Source organism: Camelus bactrianus, chromosome 6 (assembly GCF_048773025.1).
Source record: "Camelus bactrianus isolate YW-2024 breed Bactrian camel chromosome 6, ASM4877302v1, whole genome shotgun sequence".
Classification (NCBI taxonomy): domain Eukaryota; kingdom Metazoa; phylum Chordata; class Mammalia; order Artiodactyla; family Camelidae; genus Camelus; species Camelus bactrianus.
In genome coordinates this window covers 30,287,755-30,300,224 of record NC_133544.1, presented here as the reverse complement: position 1 = coordinate 30,300,224, position 12,470 = coordinate 30,287,755, and the positions used below count along the sequence as shown (strand labels likewise).

The 12,470-nt window shown below is 47.7% G+C and overlaps 1 protein-coding gene across 4 annotated transcripts in view; it reads left to right on the top strand.

Moving 5' to 3' along the window:
- The window catches only part of PLEKHH1 (pleckstrin homology, MyTH4 and FERM domain containing H1), a 51,948-nt gene that overhangs the window by 15,226 nt on the left and 24,252 nt on the right, over positions 1-12,470 (top strand). For 2 of the 4 annotated variants that reach the window (XM_074365350.1, XM_074365348.1), the window contains exons 3-8: positions 4,949-5,011; positions 5,503-5,580; positions 5,886-6,035; positions 9,454-9,537; positions 11,086-11,167; positions 11,302-12,044. In XM_074365350.1, coding sequence (XP_074221451.1) covers positions 4,949-5,011; positions 5,503-5,580; positions 5,886-6,035; positions 9,454-9,537; positions 11,086-11,167; positions 11,302-12,044 — 1,200 coding nt within the window. The remainder of the gene's footprint in view (positions 1-4,948; positions 5,012-5,502; positions 5,581-5,885; positions 6,036-9,453; positions 9,538-11,085; positions 11,168-11,301; positions 12,045-12,470) is intronic. The other 2 variants (XM_074365351.1, XM_074365349.1) reach the window with 2 other exon arrangements.

Below are 12,470 nucleotides of genomic sequence, written 5' to 3'. Positions count from 1 at the left end.
AAGTCTTATGTGATGCCCTGTAGGCTAGTAGTTGGCAACCTCTGGCTTAAAGCCGTTCTTTCTGTGGCTGGATCATAAGTAGGATGACCATATAATTTATCATCTAAACTGGGACACTTTGGAAAGAGAAAGGAAGGCTCCATTACTAATTATTCTGGATGACAGATGAACACCAGACTGTCCCAGACCAACTGGTCTCCCTGGTCCTGTGTGTCATCTTTGTATATGAAAAACCAGCAAGTAGCTTATATCTGTGAACTCTTTAAGTGCCAAGTTGTGCACATGAACTTGATGTGAGGCATCTCGTTTGAGCTTCACAACAACCCTAGGAGGTGGACACATTACTTTTTTTTTTTTTTTTTTTACCAGTGAAGAAATTGAGGCACAGAGAGTTTAAGGAATTTATCTAAAGCCACAATGTGGTGGAGCCAACTGGGTTTCAGAGCCTTGGCACGTATCTATACCATTCTCTCCCATGGGTGCCAAAGCAGTAGTAAGAATGTTGAACCTCTTGTGGAGAAAAGGGAACCCTCCTACACTGTTGGTGGGAATGTAAATTGGTGCAGCCATTATGGAAAAAAATATGGAAATTCCTTAAAAAACTGAAAATAGACCTGCCCTGTGATCCAGCAATCCCACTCCTGGGCATATATCCAGAGGAAACTCTAATCCAAGAAGATACATGCACCTTACTGTTCACAGCAGCACTATTTACAATAGCCAAGACATGGAAGCAACCTAAATGTTCATTGACAGATGACTGGATAAAGAAGTTGTGATATATAGATATATATACACACATATACATATACATACAATGGAATACTACTCAGTCATAAAATAGAATAAAATAATGCCATTTGCAGCAATGTGGATGGGCCTGGAGATTGTCATACTAAGTGAAGTAAGTCAGAAAGAGCAAGAAAAATGCCATGTGATATCACTTATAGTGGAATCTATAAAAAGGACACAAATGAACTTATTTACAAAATAGTAACAGACTCACAGACATAGAAAACAAACTTATAGTTGCCTGCAGCGGAAGGGGGTTGTGCAGAGGGATAAATTGGGAGTTCAGGATTTGCAGATACTAACTTCTATATATAAAATAAATAAACAACAAGGTCCTACTGTATAGCACTGGGAACTGTATTCAATATCTTGTAATAGTCTATAATGAAAAAGAATATGAAAAGGGATATATATGTATAACTGGATCACCGTGCTGTACACTAGAGATTAACACAACATTGTAAACCATTTCAATTCAATTAAAAAAAAGAATGTTGAACCCTTTTTGGAGGGACATCTGAGACCCAGCCTGGTGTGGTTCTGGGCTCGGACCACTGCTCAGCCCACAGGACTGTGCCGGGAGTGCAGGAGGGTGCCCTCTGCTCCTGCCGCCTTGGGGCTGTATTTCACAGCCTCGCCGAGTGTAACAGGGAGCTGTGGAAACGGGGATTAGCTACCAGGTTGGCGCCAAGTGTATTTCATCAGGTCGCTGCAGCCCGTTCTAGGCTGGCTTATGAGTCTCATGTGCGAGTCGCGGCTGGTGAAAGTGGATCCCGCATAAAAGTCAGCCGCCCAGACCTCACACCTCCTTGGCTGGTGTGTCACCCAGACTAAAAGAACAGCTGAGGACATGGTCCTAGGGAACCCTCTGAGAGTAGGAACAGAACCGAAATAGGGGCGGAGGGCCGCCTGTAGCCTTAGCTTTTCAGAGTTCCAGATGTGGCCCCTTTTTTCTGAGTGTATGGAACAATCCGCCACCACGAGACCCCTATCATGTGCTGATGCTGGGGTTAAAAGAAAAGCTGGAAAACTCCAAGAATGCCATTCTGATGTAGACACACCTGAGAGTGTCCCAGTGGCAATGGAGAAAATGTACTTCCATATAAATGGAGGGAAACATGATGTTAAAGATACTCTCTTCAAACAAGGACAGCGGGACGTTGGTAATTGTTGGAGCACAGTGATGGATACATGGATGGTCCTTATACTCTTCTCTATTAAAAAACTTCCAGATGTTCCAAATGGTTTCAATGCTCACAAATCTGTTTTAGAAAAAAGAGAATCCTCTAGCATAAAGATGAATACAGAACACTTTGAGTCTGGAGTGTCCTTGCCCGGAAGATAAGAATGGCTGGGGGGTCAGCAGCAGTGAGGTCCACGTGGCAGTCGGGCCAAGGCTGGGAGGGGACACTAGGGTCTGAGGGGTGCCATCCTTTCTCTCTGCTTTGGTGATAGCATACCTTAAAGGATGTCTAATATTAAAGTCTTGAGGGGGAAAATGCTCATCATATTGTCAATAAAATTCTGGCTGTGACTGGTGTCATTAACAACTGTTGACCCAAATGGAAATGCCCAGGTGGGACGTAGGACTCAAATACATTCTCTTCTTCCCTCTTTCCTGGTTTCTCTGTCTGTAAGGTCGTGAATACGAGTGATCATTTCCTATGGAAATTTGATGTCTTCTGAGCTACAGAGTAGATGTTAGATCTAAATGAAGGTTACTCTGGGAAACTTGTCAAGAATCCAAAGCCTTCCCATTCAGTATTTCAGTATATTCTTAAAAATTAAATGCTCCCAATAATTGTATTCGTTAGAGGTGTCCCTGATGTGGGCAGAAACTCCAACTCTGGCTAGCTTAAGCAGACGGGGAATTGACCAGGAGGATCCTGGGACAGCTCACAAAATTGAAGGACCGACCTAACAATCAAGACTTGGTCAAGTTTGGGCACGTTCTCCAATGCCACCCCCTGGCTCTCATCTCTGGTCTCTTGATCCCACATTTCAGGTTCCTGGCGAGAGAGAACCTGACTGGCTCCTAGGGAGAGAGAGTCGGTTCTGGTGCTGAAAAGGGAAGGGTTATATAGTATTAACCTAGTCACTGGAGGCCACCGTGATGTGTCACCCACCCTCCTCCTACCAAGTAGAATTTTTCTGAGTGTGCTAGGAAGCCACCCCTATAACTAGAATGTTGGTTTCTTCTATGCTGTTATCTCCCCTGTAGCTACAGAGGCCCAAGGGCTTTGATTTTGGAAAGGCCATCTGGCTCTAATGGATGCCTGAGTCTGGCCAGAACCAACCTACTCTCTCAGGCTTCAGTCAAGAGGTTGCGTCCTGATTATTAAACCCCAGGGAGGAAGGAAAGAAGAGAGGGAGGCATCCTTGGTCTGAGCACAGGAATGCCTGTCAAAGATGGTCCTGTCCATTGGGGCATTTTTATCCCATGAGTTATGAATCTTGAGTTTTATTTGGGATCCTTGGTCCTTTCAAAGGGAATGTGTACTTGGGCGGGGTGAGGGGGGAGGTAGAGCTCACTGGTAGAGCACATTCCTAGCATGCATGAGGTCTTGAGTTCAACTCCCAGTACCTTCATTAAAAAATAAATAAGTAACACCTCATTCCTCCCCACCCCCCAAAATACAGTGCTGTATGTCAGTTGTATCTCAATTGGAAAAAAACATTGTATCTCAAAAGGAAATTGTATCTCAGAAGGAAAAAAACATTAACAAAAAAATTTTTTTAATTTAAAAATCCAAAGGGAATGTGTACTGAAAACATCTGTCTCTCCCCAACCCCAAGGGGAAAAATGGATGAGGGTGAGGGATGGCGGCCCTGAGAACAGAGGTGCCCCAGGCTATCAAACATGAACTACTTCTGGTAACTCGCCTTTTACTGCCCAGCACCAGGCTGGCGGCTCCTCTTACATCCTTTAATCAAGGAGGGAGAGTGGAATTTCAAGTGAGAAGGTGAGAGATTGGGAAAGAGAGAAGGAATTAATTGCTCAGTTCACTGGGAAATATCAAGCCAGGGTCCAGGCCGAAGCAGCAGGTTGAGTAGCTGGAGAAAAGGCCAAATCTGCAGAGATGAGGAGGGCGAGGGCTGGACTAGAGCCAGGCCGTCCAGCCTCACAGAGGACAAGGCTGGGAGACGATGCCTTTGGTGGGTGTTTGCTGCGTACCTGTTGCCCTGGGGCAGGGCAGGGCAGGGGAAGGAAGCAGTTGCCTCGACTAGGCCACAGCCGCTAGCGTTTGGTAGGAGAGTGGGATGTATGACCCTGCTCAGCCTCCGCAGGGTCTTTGTGTGACGATGACTTGTGGTTTGGGCAGCGCACTCTGAGTCCTGACCAGGGGGAGTCCTGAAACCCAGCCCGCACTCTAGTTGCCAACTCCACTCCACAAGCGAAGCTGCAGCGATGCCGTCAGGGCCGGGCTCGTGAGCTGCTCCTTAGGCTGCAGCTTAGATCAGGTCCCTGATGAGCCTCCATGTGTAAGAGCGTTGGTCCCTTTGCTTGGGCCAGTTAGTGTGAGATTCCAGAATTGTCGCGTTCCTCGGACCTCTACTGGTGGCAAGATAGAATTTTCTAAAAATGTGTCTTGAGCCTCTATTTCTTTAAGATTAAAGAAATTAAATAAGGTGATACCTGTGAATGCCATTTGCAATCAGAGGCATCCTTGACAGAACAGGGACAGAAGTATTTGTCCCCAACCAGAGAGTTACTCTGGGGTGGGAAGAAACATCCTCTTCCTGATGATGTGATGGAGGCTCCTGTGGGAGCGTGTTCCACGCCAGGCACATGGCGAGTGGTGGCAGGACCCTGCCTGCAGCCCAGTGCTGCGAGGAGGCCTCGGGAGAGAAACTTGAGGGCAAGACTGAGGGCGAGGATGGCTCAGGCAGAATGACACGGTCCTGCTACCCCTCCCCGCGTGCCCGCCTCACTCAGCAGAGCTGACAGCAGCTCTAGGCTCCTCACCTGCCTCATAAATTCAGGGCAAGGGAGCCAAGGGTTACCATGAACATCTGTACCCTGACATCCTTGAGCCACTTGAGATGAGCAGTGTAAGTCTGTGTGCAGTGTACACGGTTTGCTCGCATTGCCTTGATGCCATGTTCAGAGTAGGGAGACTGCACCTATATTTCCACTTCCTCTCTGGTTGAGCAGATGCAAGAGCTGGAGCAGAGGCTGCTGGAGGCAGAGCAGAGAGCAGAGAACGCAGAGACCCAGGTAACCGGGGGAGGGGAGGGGGTTGGTGGAACTGTGCAGGGGAAATGACTGTTGGCCTTTCCTGCCCCTTCCTGTGGATGCGTTGCACTGATAAACTCTTTAGATGGATGAGGAAAACCAGCAGTCATATGTAAGACCTTCTAAGCAAAGGAAAATGCCTGGGGCTTTCTATGGGCATGAAGGAATCTTCGGGTAAGGGTCAGTGCAGGGAGCAGGTGAGTGGGTTAGTCCAAATAGGCTGGGTTATGCTGAGGTAACTGGTTAAGTCTGACATGTCAGCAGTTTATCACATTTAGTTCTCATTCACGGTACCTCTCCATTGAGGGTTAGCCAGGGAGTCTGCTTCACATGGTGATTCAGGGATCCAGGCTAATGGAGCTCCAGCTGGAACACGCAGCCTCCTTGGTTGCCATGGCAGGGGAAGAGAGCTGGGTGCTTGTGCGCCAGCTCTTAAATACTTCGGCCCAGAAATGATGTGTCATTCCACTCAGGCCCATTGGCTGCAGAGAATTCCATGGCCATCTAACTACAAGAGGGCTGGGAAGTTCCAGGAAGTTCATGGACATTCAGTGAGTAGCACATGTCTCTGCCACAGTGAGGTAGAAGCATTTCCTCTCCAGGGCTGTTTGTCCTGCCCAGCTTGTCCCTCCTGGGGCCCCCAGAGTTAGACGGCCTGGCTGTTCCTTCCTTGTCAATTCCTTCTTTGCCCAGATGAGGCTTAATAAATGGTCACTGAATTGGATGCAATTGCCTTGGGTAAGGGCTCTGCCTGGGAGTCAGGGTTGGGGCATCAGGAAGCATCCCATCGCATCCCATGTTAGTGGCCATTTCAAACACTGCACCCCAACTCTATAAGATGATTGGTACTTTTCAGGTGGGTGTGATGGAGGAGAAGGTGAAATTGTCCAACCTGAGGCATGTGGACTCAGCAGGCAGCCTACACCAGAAGTACCAAGAGTTGCTGAAAGCCATGAAGGGCAAAGATGAGCTCATTGGCCGGCTGGAGGCGCAGCTGGAGAAGCAGGTAAGGGCTAACATGGCAGCAGAGTGCCAGTGCCCGCCGCAGCACCTGTGCCAGCTGCCCACAGCTCCTTGAGCAGAGCCCCTCTGCGTGAGCCCTGCAGTGCTGCGGGCTCACTCCCTCGCGAGACTGTTCTTTCACGTGGAGATGTAATTACTGGAAGGTATGTTAGGAGCCTGACAGGGGATGTAGTAGGAAACAGACCTTGGAGGCTGACCAATCTAGGTTGAATCCCACCTTTAGCACCTGCTGCTCTCTGTTCGTGAGTAAATTACTTAAGTTGTTGATTCTCATTTTACACATCTATAAAATAGGAGTTGTAGTATGTCATAGGGCTTATGGGAGAATGAACTCAGGGAATCTGTGTACAGTAGTAAACACGAGTCAGTGGTAAGGAGAGATTTTCCTTCCCCACCCTGGCCTTGTGCCCTACCAGCTTATGGGACATGACACTTGCCAGTAGTATCAGAGGAGCACAGAGCTGGACTGTTGGCCTTGGCCAACGTGTTGGCCAAAGTTTGTCAGTGAACCTGAGTCAGCAGAGACCAAAGTTGCCGCCTCCTCTGAAAAGCACATGGGAGCCCAGGAGACGCCACAGCCCAGCATTCCAGCTGCGGACAGCACCTTTGCCCTGGAGAGGACATCTGGAATACCCCCTACCAATGCCCTGTGCCCAGCTTCCCCTTCACAATCTCATTAACTTCGTCCTAATGCTGTCCCTTCCTTCTGCCATTGGTCTTACCTACCCAGCTTTTCCCTAATGCCAGAGCTCCATCGTTTCCAGCAAACAACCTCAAGGCATGGCCAGACGACTTTCAATTTTCCATGTGTGCACCCTCTGTGCAGGTCCAAGCTAACCCTGCTAGTACCTTCCCACTATCACGGGCATGTTCATAATCATTCATCAGCATTCACTGAACATTTTCTTTGTGGGACATGTCCTACAATGTGTGGGGGCACCATGTGTTCCTGAAAAATCGTAGGGAAATAGAATGTTGACACATGGACTCTCTTGTCAATTTCCCATTGATTTTATTTTTTAATTTATTTTTAAAATTTTATTTTATTTTTAAATTATTTTTGGGGGGAGGTAATTAGGTTTATTTATTTATTTTATCATTATTATTTTTAATGGAGGTATTGGGGAACCCATGACCTCATGCATGCTAAGCACCCACTCTACCACTGAGCTATAGCCTCCCCTGCTGATTTTAGATACCTGCCTTCCCTTTAGAGTGGCTCATTGTTAGAAGTGGCAGCATCTGGGGATTGGTAGGCAAAATGATTCCTGCTAAATCTTAGGTCAGGAAAAAGAAACCATTTTACAATAAAAATAGGTCCAGAACAGAAGAGAAAGAATGCTGTTCTGCAAGTCAGTAGACCTGGTTTTAGTCCAAGCTGCGCCACTGACTGATGAAGGCAAGTCGTTTCACCCTCTGGGCCTCAGCTTCCAGAGCCACATAAAGGTTAGGGTATCAGACTAGGTCAGGGGTTGGCAAACTTTCAATAAAGATCCAGGTAGTAAATATTTTTGGCTTTGCAGGCCACATGATCTCTGTTGCAATCACCAAAGTCTGCCGCTGTCACCTAAGCAGCTCTAGACAATACAGAAATGAATGGTCATGGCTGTTCCTGGAGGGGCCAGATGCAAGGCTAGATTTGGCCTGTGGCCCATTTGCAAACACTTAGATAACCTCTGAAATACTGAGAGTCCAGCATTTTCATATTCTCATCTCACCTCCACAGACTCCCTTGTTTGAAGCTTACCTCCGTGGAGGCAGTTTTCCCTAGAAGTGCAACCAAAGTCATTACTGCTGGGCTCTGGACCACTCAGAATACAGCGTTTGTCTCCATGCTTTTTAGAGGAGGGAGCCAGTATTCGGTCTAGAACTGGCTGATTACCTGTGCCTCGGGTACTGTGCTGTGTACTTTCTCTCAAGTTGTCCTCAAGATGGCCCAGAAGGGAGCGATATCATCGCCCATTTTAGAGATGACATGCGAGCCCAGAGGGTGGTGTGGCCTGCCCAGTGTCCCCAAAGCATGTAAGCCTTCAGAGGCAGAGTCAATCCCCAAAGCCTGTATTTTGTTCTTTCCTAGGCTACTGTTCTTTACATACAAACCTCACTTTTCAGTCATTTTACAGCGGTCCCTTGGTATCTGCAGGGAATTGGTTCCACAACGCCCCGCAGCGACCAAGATCCACGGATGCTCAAGTCCCTTATGTAAAAAGGCAGAGTACAGCTGGCCCTCCACATCCATGAAATTTGGCCTGTAGTTGGTTGAATCTGCAGTTGCCAATCCCACCAATAAGGAAGGCCGACTGTACTCCGCTCTTATATAAGGGACTTGAGCGTCTGCGGATTTGGTATTCACGGGGCATCCTGGAACCAAGCTCCATGGATTATATAAAATAGCAACTTTTATCCTCCATCCCCAATTCTTCATTTCCACTCCTCACCGTTAATCACGTTCATTGTGACCGTTTCTTGTGTATCAGAGCACAGCGTTCCATTTTCATTTTGTTTATTTAGCCAAGCCCTTATTTGTGGACACTTAGGTTATTTCCAGTTTTGAGTTTTTTTGTTTTTGTTGCTTTATCAAATAATTATGGAACTAATGATTCCTAAGCAGTAGGTTTGTTACATCAACAGAATGGATGCCTTAAGTGTTGACAGATACTATCAAGTTGTTCTTCCAAAAGGCTTTGCCAGTTTGTACAAGGGGAGCTGTTTTCCAACATTTTTGACAATTTGGGATAATAACAAACTTTTAAATTGTGTTAGTCTGGTAGAAGAAGATGACGTCTCACCTTTATCTGCATTCTTATAATTAAGACTGCACAGCTTTTCATGGGTTTCTTTCCCCTTCTTCTGTTGTTCATTTCCTGTCCATAGCCTTTCAAATTACCACCTTTATATTTAAGTCATTTGTGTTGCAGATCATCCTCCAATGGGTCTTTTCATTTTGTTTAAGGGAATCTCTTTTTTATTTTGGTCATATAGTAATTTATAGAGATGAGGTAGTCTTTTCCAGAGTGGCTTTTGGGGATTTGTATTATGCTTAGGAAGGCCTTTCCCACATTTTATTTTCTATTTTATTTATTTTTCCCCCCTTCCTCTTTTTTCCCCTTATCTTTGTTATTTATTTATTATGGTCACTTTGAGTTTAGCTTGTTTATTTTTTTTCTTTAGTGGAGGTACTGGGGATTGAACCCAGGACCTCTTGCATGTTAAGTATGCACTCTACCACTGACCTGTTTCCCTCCCACCAAGAATATTTTTCAAATTCATAAATGAATTTATTTTTTTCTATTGGCCCACCCCCATCCCATCCCTTGATATTTCTTCTCAGGGCCTCCCACCTCCAATTATCACTAAACCAGTGATTGCCGTGACTAACTGAAGACCCTTCTGTCTTGCAGAAACAGATGAGAGCTGAAGAAGCAAAAGTTGTTCAAGAAAAAGCTGCAAAGATCAAGGAATGGGTGACACTGAAGTTAGCAGAGGTGAGTTGAAAGCTCGTCTTGGGAAACCCAGAGGAACCTGGGTGGGGTTGCTCCGTCCCCCTGAGTTTTTCCGCCTCCATCTGTTTGTGGCCCTTGCCTGGCATTCATTTTGTTCACCATTTGTCCCTCATTCAGCTTGAAGGCTTCACTTTTCTCTTACTGTTGTCGTGGTTGGGTTTCCCCAGAGTTCCTGATTGGCTTTGTGTTTGAGAAGAAGGAATGAGTCTCACTTCTGAGAGTCCCATCCGTTCCCATGTGAGGAGCACACACGGCCCTTCCCATCCACTCTCTCCACTTTCCCCTCTGTCCTCTCCATTCTTTTAAACTTTTCTTTGGTGGTAAAACACACATAAACTTACCATTTGAGCTGGTTTTGAAGTGTACAATTCAGTGGCGTTAAGTACATTCACAGTGTTGTGCACGCATCACCACTACTTCCAAAATTTTTCATCACCCCGCACAGAAGCTCCATGCCTATCAGACGCTAACTCCCCGCCGTCTCGCCCTGCGGCCTCTGATAACCTCTGTTCCGCTTTCCACCTCCATCCGTCCATCTTCGTAGTTCATTACTTGCTACAGCTTTTCTTTATTTAGGAAATTTAGTAGGTGCTACAGTGCTACTAGTGAAAAACCAAAGAACAACCTCTTTGTAAACAAAAGAAAAGGGAATTAAAGTTTGGAAAAGGGCGAATACTCATCCAGGCTCCCTCTGTCCTGACACAAGTGGCTTGAACCTGCCCGGGGTGGCGGCTCCTTTTGCCTCCTGTCTCTTCTGTGAACACACATCTCAGGTCGACCTGCTAGATGACAAGTCCTTGAGGACAGAGCTGATGCCTGGTTAACCTCCATCTTCCACAGTCTTGACCTCTTGCTAAAAGGAGCTCAGTGAAAGTGGGCTGGATTTCATTCAGAAAGAATTCAGCCACCCTGAGGCTGGATCCCATGGATAGTATGTTGAGCAAAAGAAGCCAGACATAGAAGTACGTCCTGCATAATTTCACTTATATAAAGTTCTAACGGGCACAACTACACCAACGTGTGTAGGGATGGAGACTTAGACAGTAAAACCCAGAAAGCAACGAAGTGAGTCTCACAGCCTCAGAATAGTGGCTGCCTTAGTGGGGAGGGAGGATTGTGTGGTTGGGAAGGGACAAGTCCGGGTAGTCTGGAGTGCTGGTAAATTCCTTTTTCTTAACTTGGGTGGTGGTCACATGAGTATTCATTTCAGAATCATTTGTTAAGCTGTTCACTGGTGTGGCATGCAGTTTTCTGTGTATGTGTTATAGTTCACCACATTTTAAAAAGGTTGAAAATACCTAGAAAAGAAAGCACAGAGGCTGCCATATGGAATTCTATCCCAACAGAAACCAGTTAGCACAGAGGGAAGGAGGAGGGCAGGGCTCCCGGGAGAGTCAGCAGTGGACTGAGGGGCACCACAGGTTCTTTTTTGAAGATTTGATCTTTACGAAACATTTTACTCTTGTTTTGAATTATATGTCTGAACCTGTAGGTGGAGTAGTCTAAATCTTCATTTTTCTTTTTGCCTAGCTTGAGATGGAGAATCAGCACCTGAAAAGCTGCAATCAGCACCTGGTGGAGCAGGTGGGAGCCCTTCAAGATGCTCTACAAGGTAAGCGGGCCAGCGTGTGCATGTGTTTGAGGTGGGGTGTGTATGTATGTGTGTTTGTAGTGGGGTGTGTGTGTGGTGGGGAGTGGAGATGAGTTGAGGGAGCTCTTAATATGCCTATTTTTCCCCAACCACAGCTTTTCAGATGGCACCTTCAGGGAAGCTGCTGGTAGCCCCCCAGGGACCTGCAGAGCAGGCTTCTGTCCCTTCAGGGCTAGGAGCCCAGCCAGTGGGACAGGACAGTGATCTTCAGGCCCAGGGTGCCCTGAAGGCAGCTATCCCTGCACCTTCTCCAGGTACTCTGCAGAGCAAGGACTCTGTTCCTAAAGCAGGAAGCCCCTTGGAGGATTCTAGTTCCAGCATGGTCCACCCTGGAGAAATATCAGAGGCCAAGACCCTTCCACCTCCTCTGGGAAGACAGGGCTCTCCTGGCCAGCTGTGCCTGAAGTCTCGCACCCCCAGGAATGGTTTGGCTTCCTGGGGTGAGGGCCTGGTCACTGCTCAGGGAGGGACGCTCCCTGCAACAAAGACCTCTGCCAGGGAAGGTGGCCCTGGCTGCAGCCTGACCCTGCCGAAGGTGCGGGCTCCCAGCAACCCCCGGGACAGCATCCAGCTGGCCAAGCGGCACCACAGCCAGCCCCAGGTGGGCCCTGGGCACTTCAACCACGTGGTGAGCATTGAGATTGGGACTCTCTCAGCCCTTCACCCTTCTACCCTTCCCGGAGTGGTGGCCCAAGCTGAGCTCCGGGAGGAACCAGAGAAGATGGAGATGGAGGAGCAACCCCCAGCAGGGAAGAAGGAGGCCTCCAGAGCTGAGCTAGAGGAAGTGGATTTGGAGAACAAACCGCCCACACCCCCCCTGCACCGGTTTCCATCCTGGGTAAGAGGCCCCCTGGGGACTGGGTAGAGGGGCAGATCTGATGACATGAATGCTGTTTGCTGAGCACAGACACACACTGAGCATGGGACAAGGGTGTCACCTTTAGGCCCCTCTGGGAGCAGGTACCCCTGAGCCTGCCTAGACCACCCCACCTGCAGGGGGCCGAGCCAGGATTTGCGATGATTGGACAGTGGCTGGCTGCCATCTCCTGAGCAGGTGCACATTGCAGGCCACATGTCACACTGGATGCTTGGCGCATGTTTTCTCATTTAATTTTCGTGACTCTCCAAGGAGGTGCAGTGTGGTGGCTAAGAGCACAGGTCCCAGGATCAAACCAGGAGGGCTGAATCACTGTGTGAGCTGGGGCAAGCTGCTAAACCTCTGTGCCTCGATTTCCCTCTCTGTAAAATGGGGGTAATATTATCT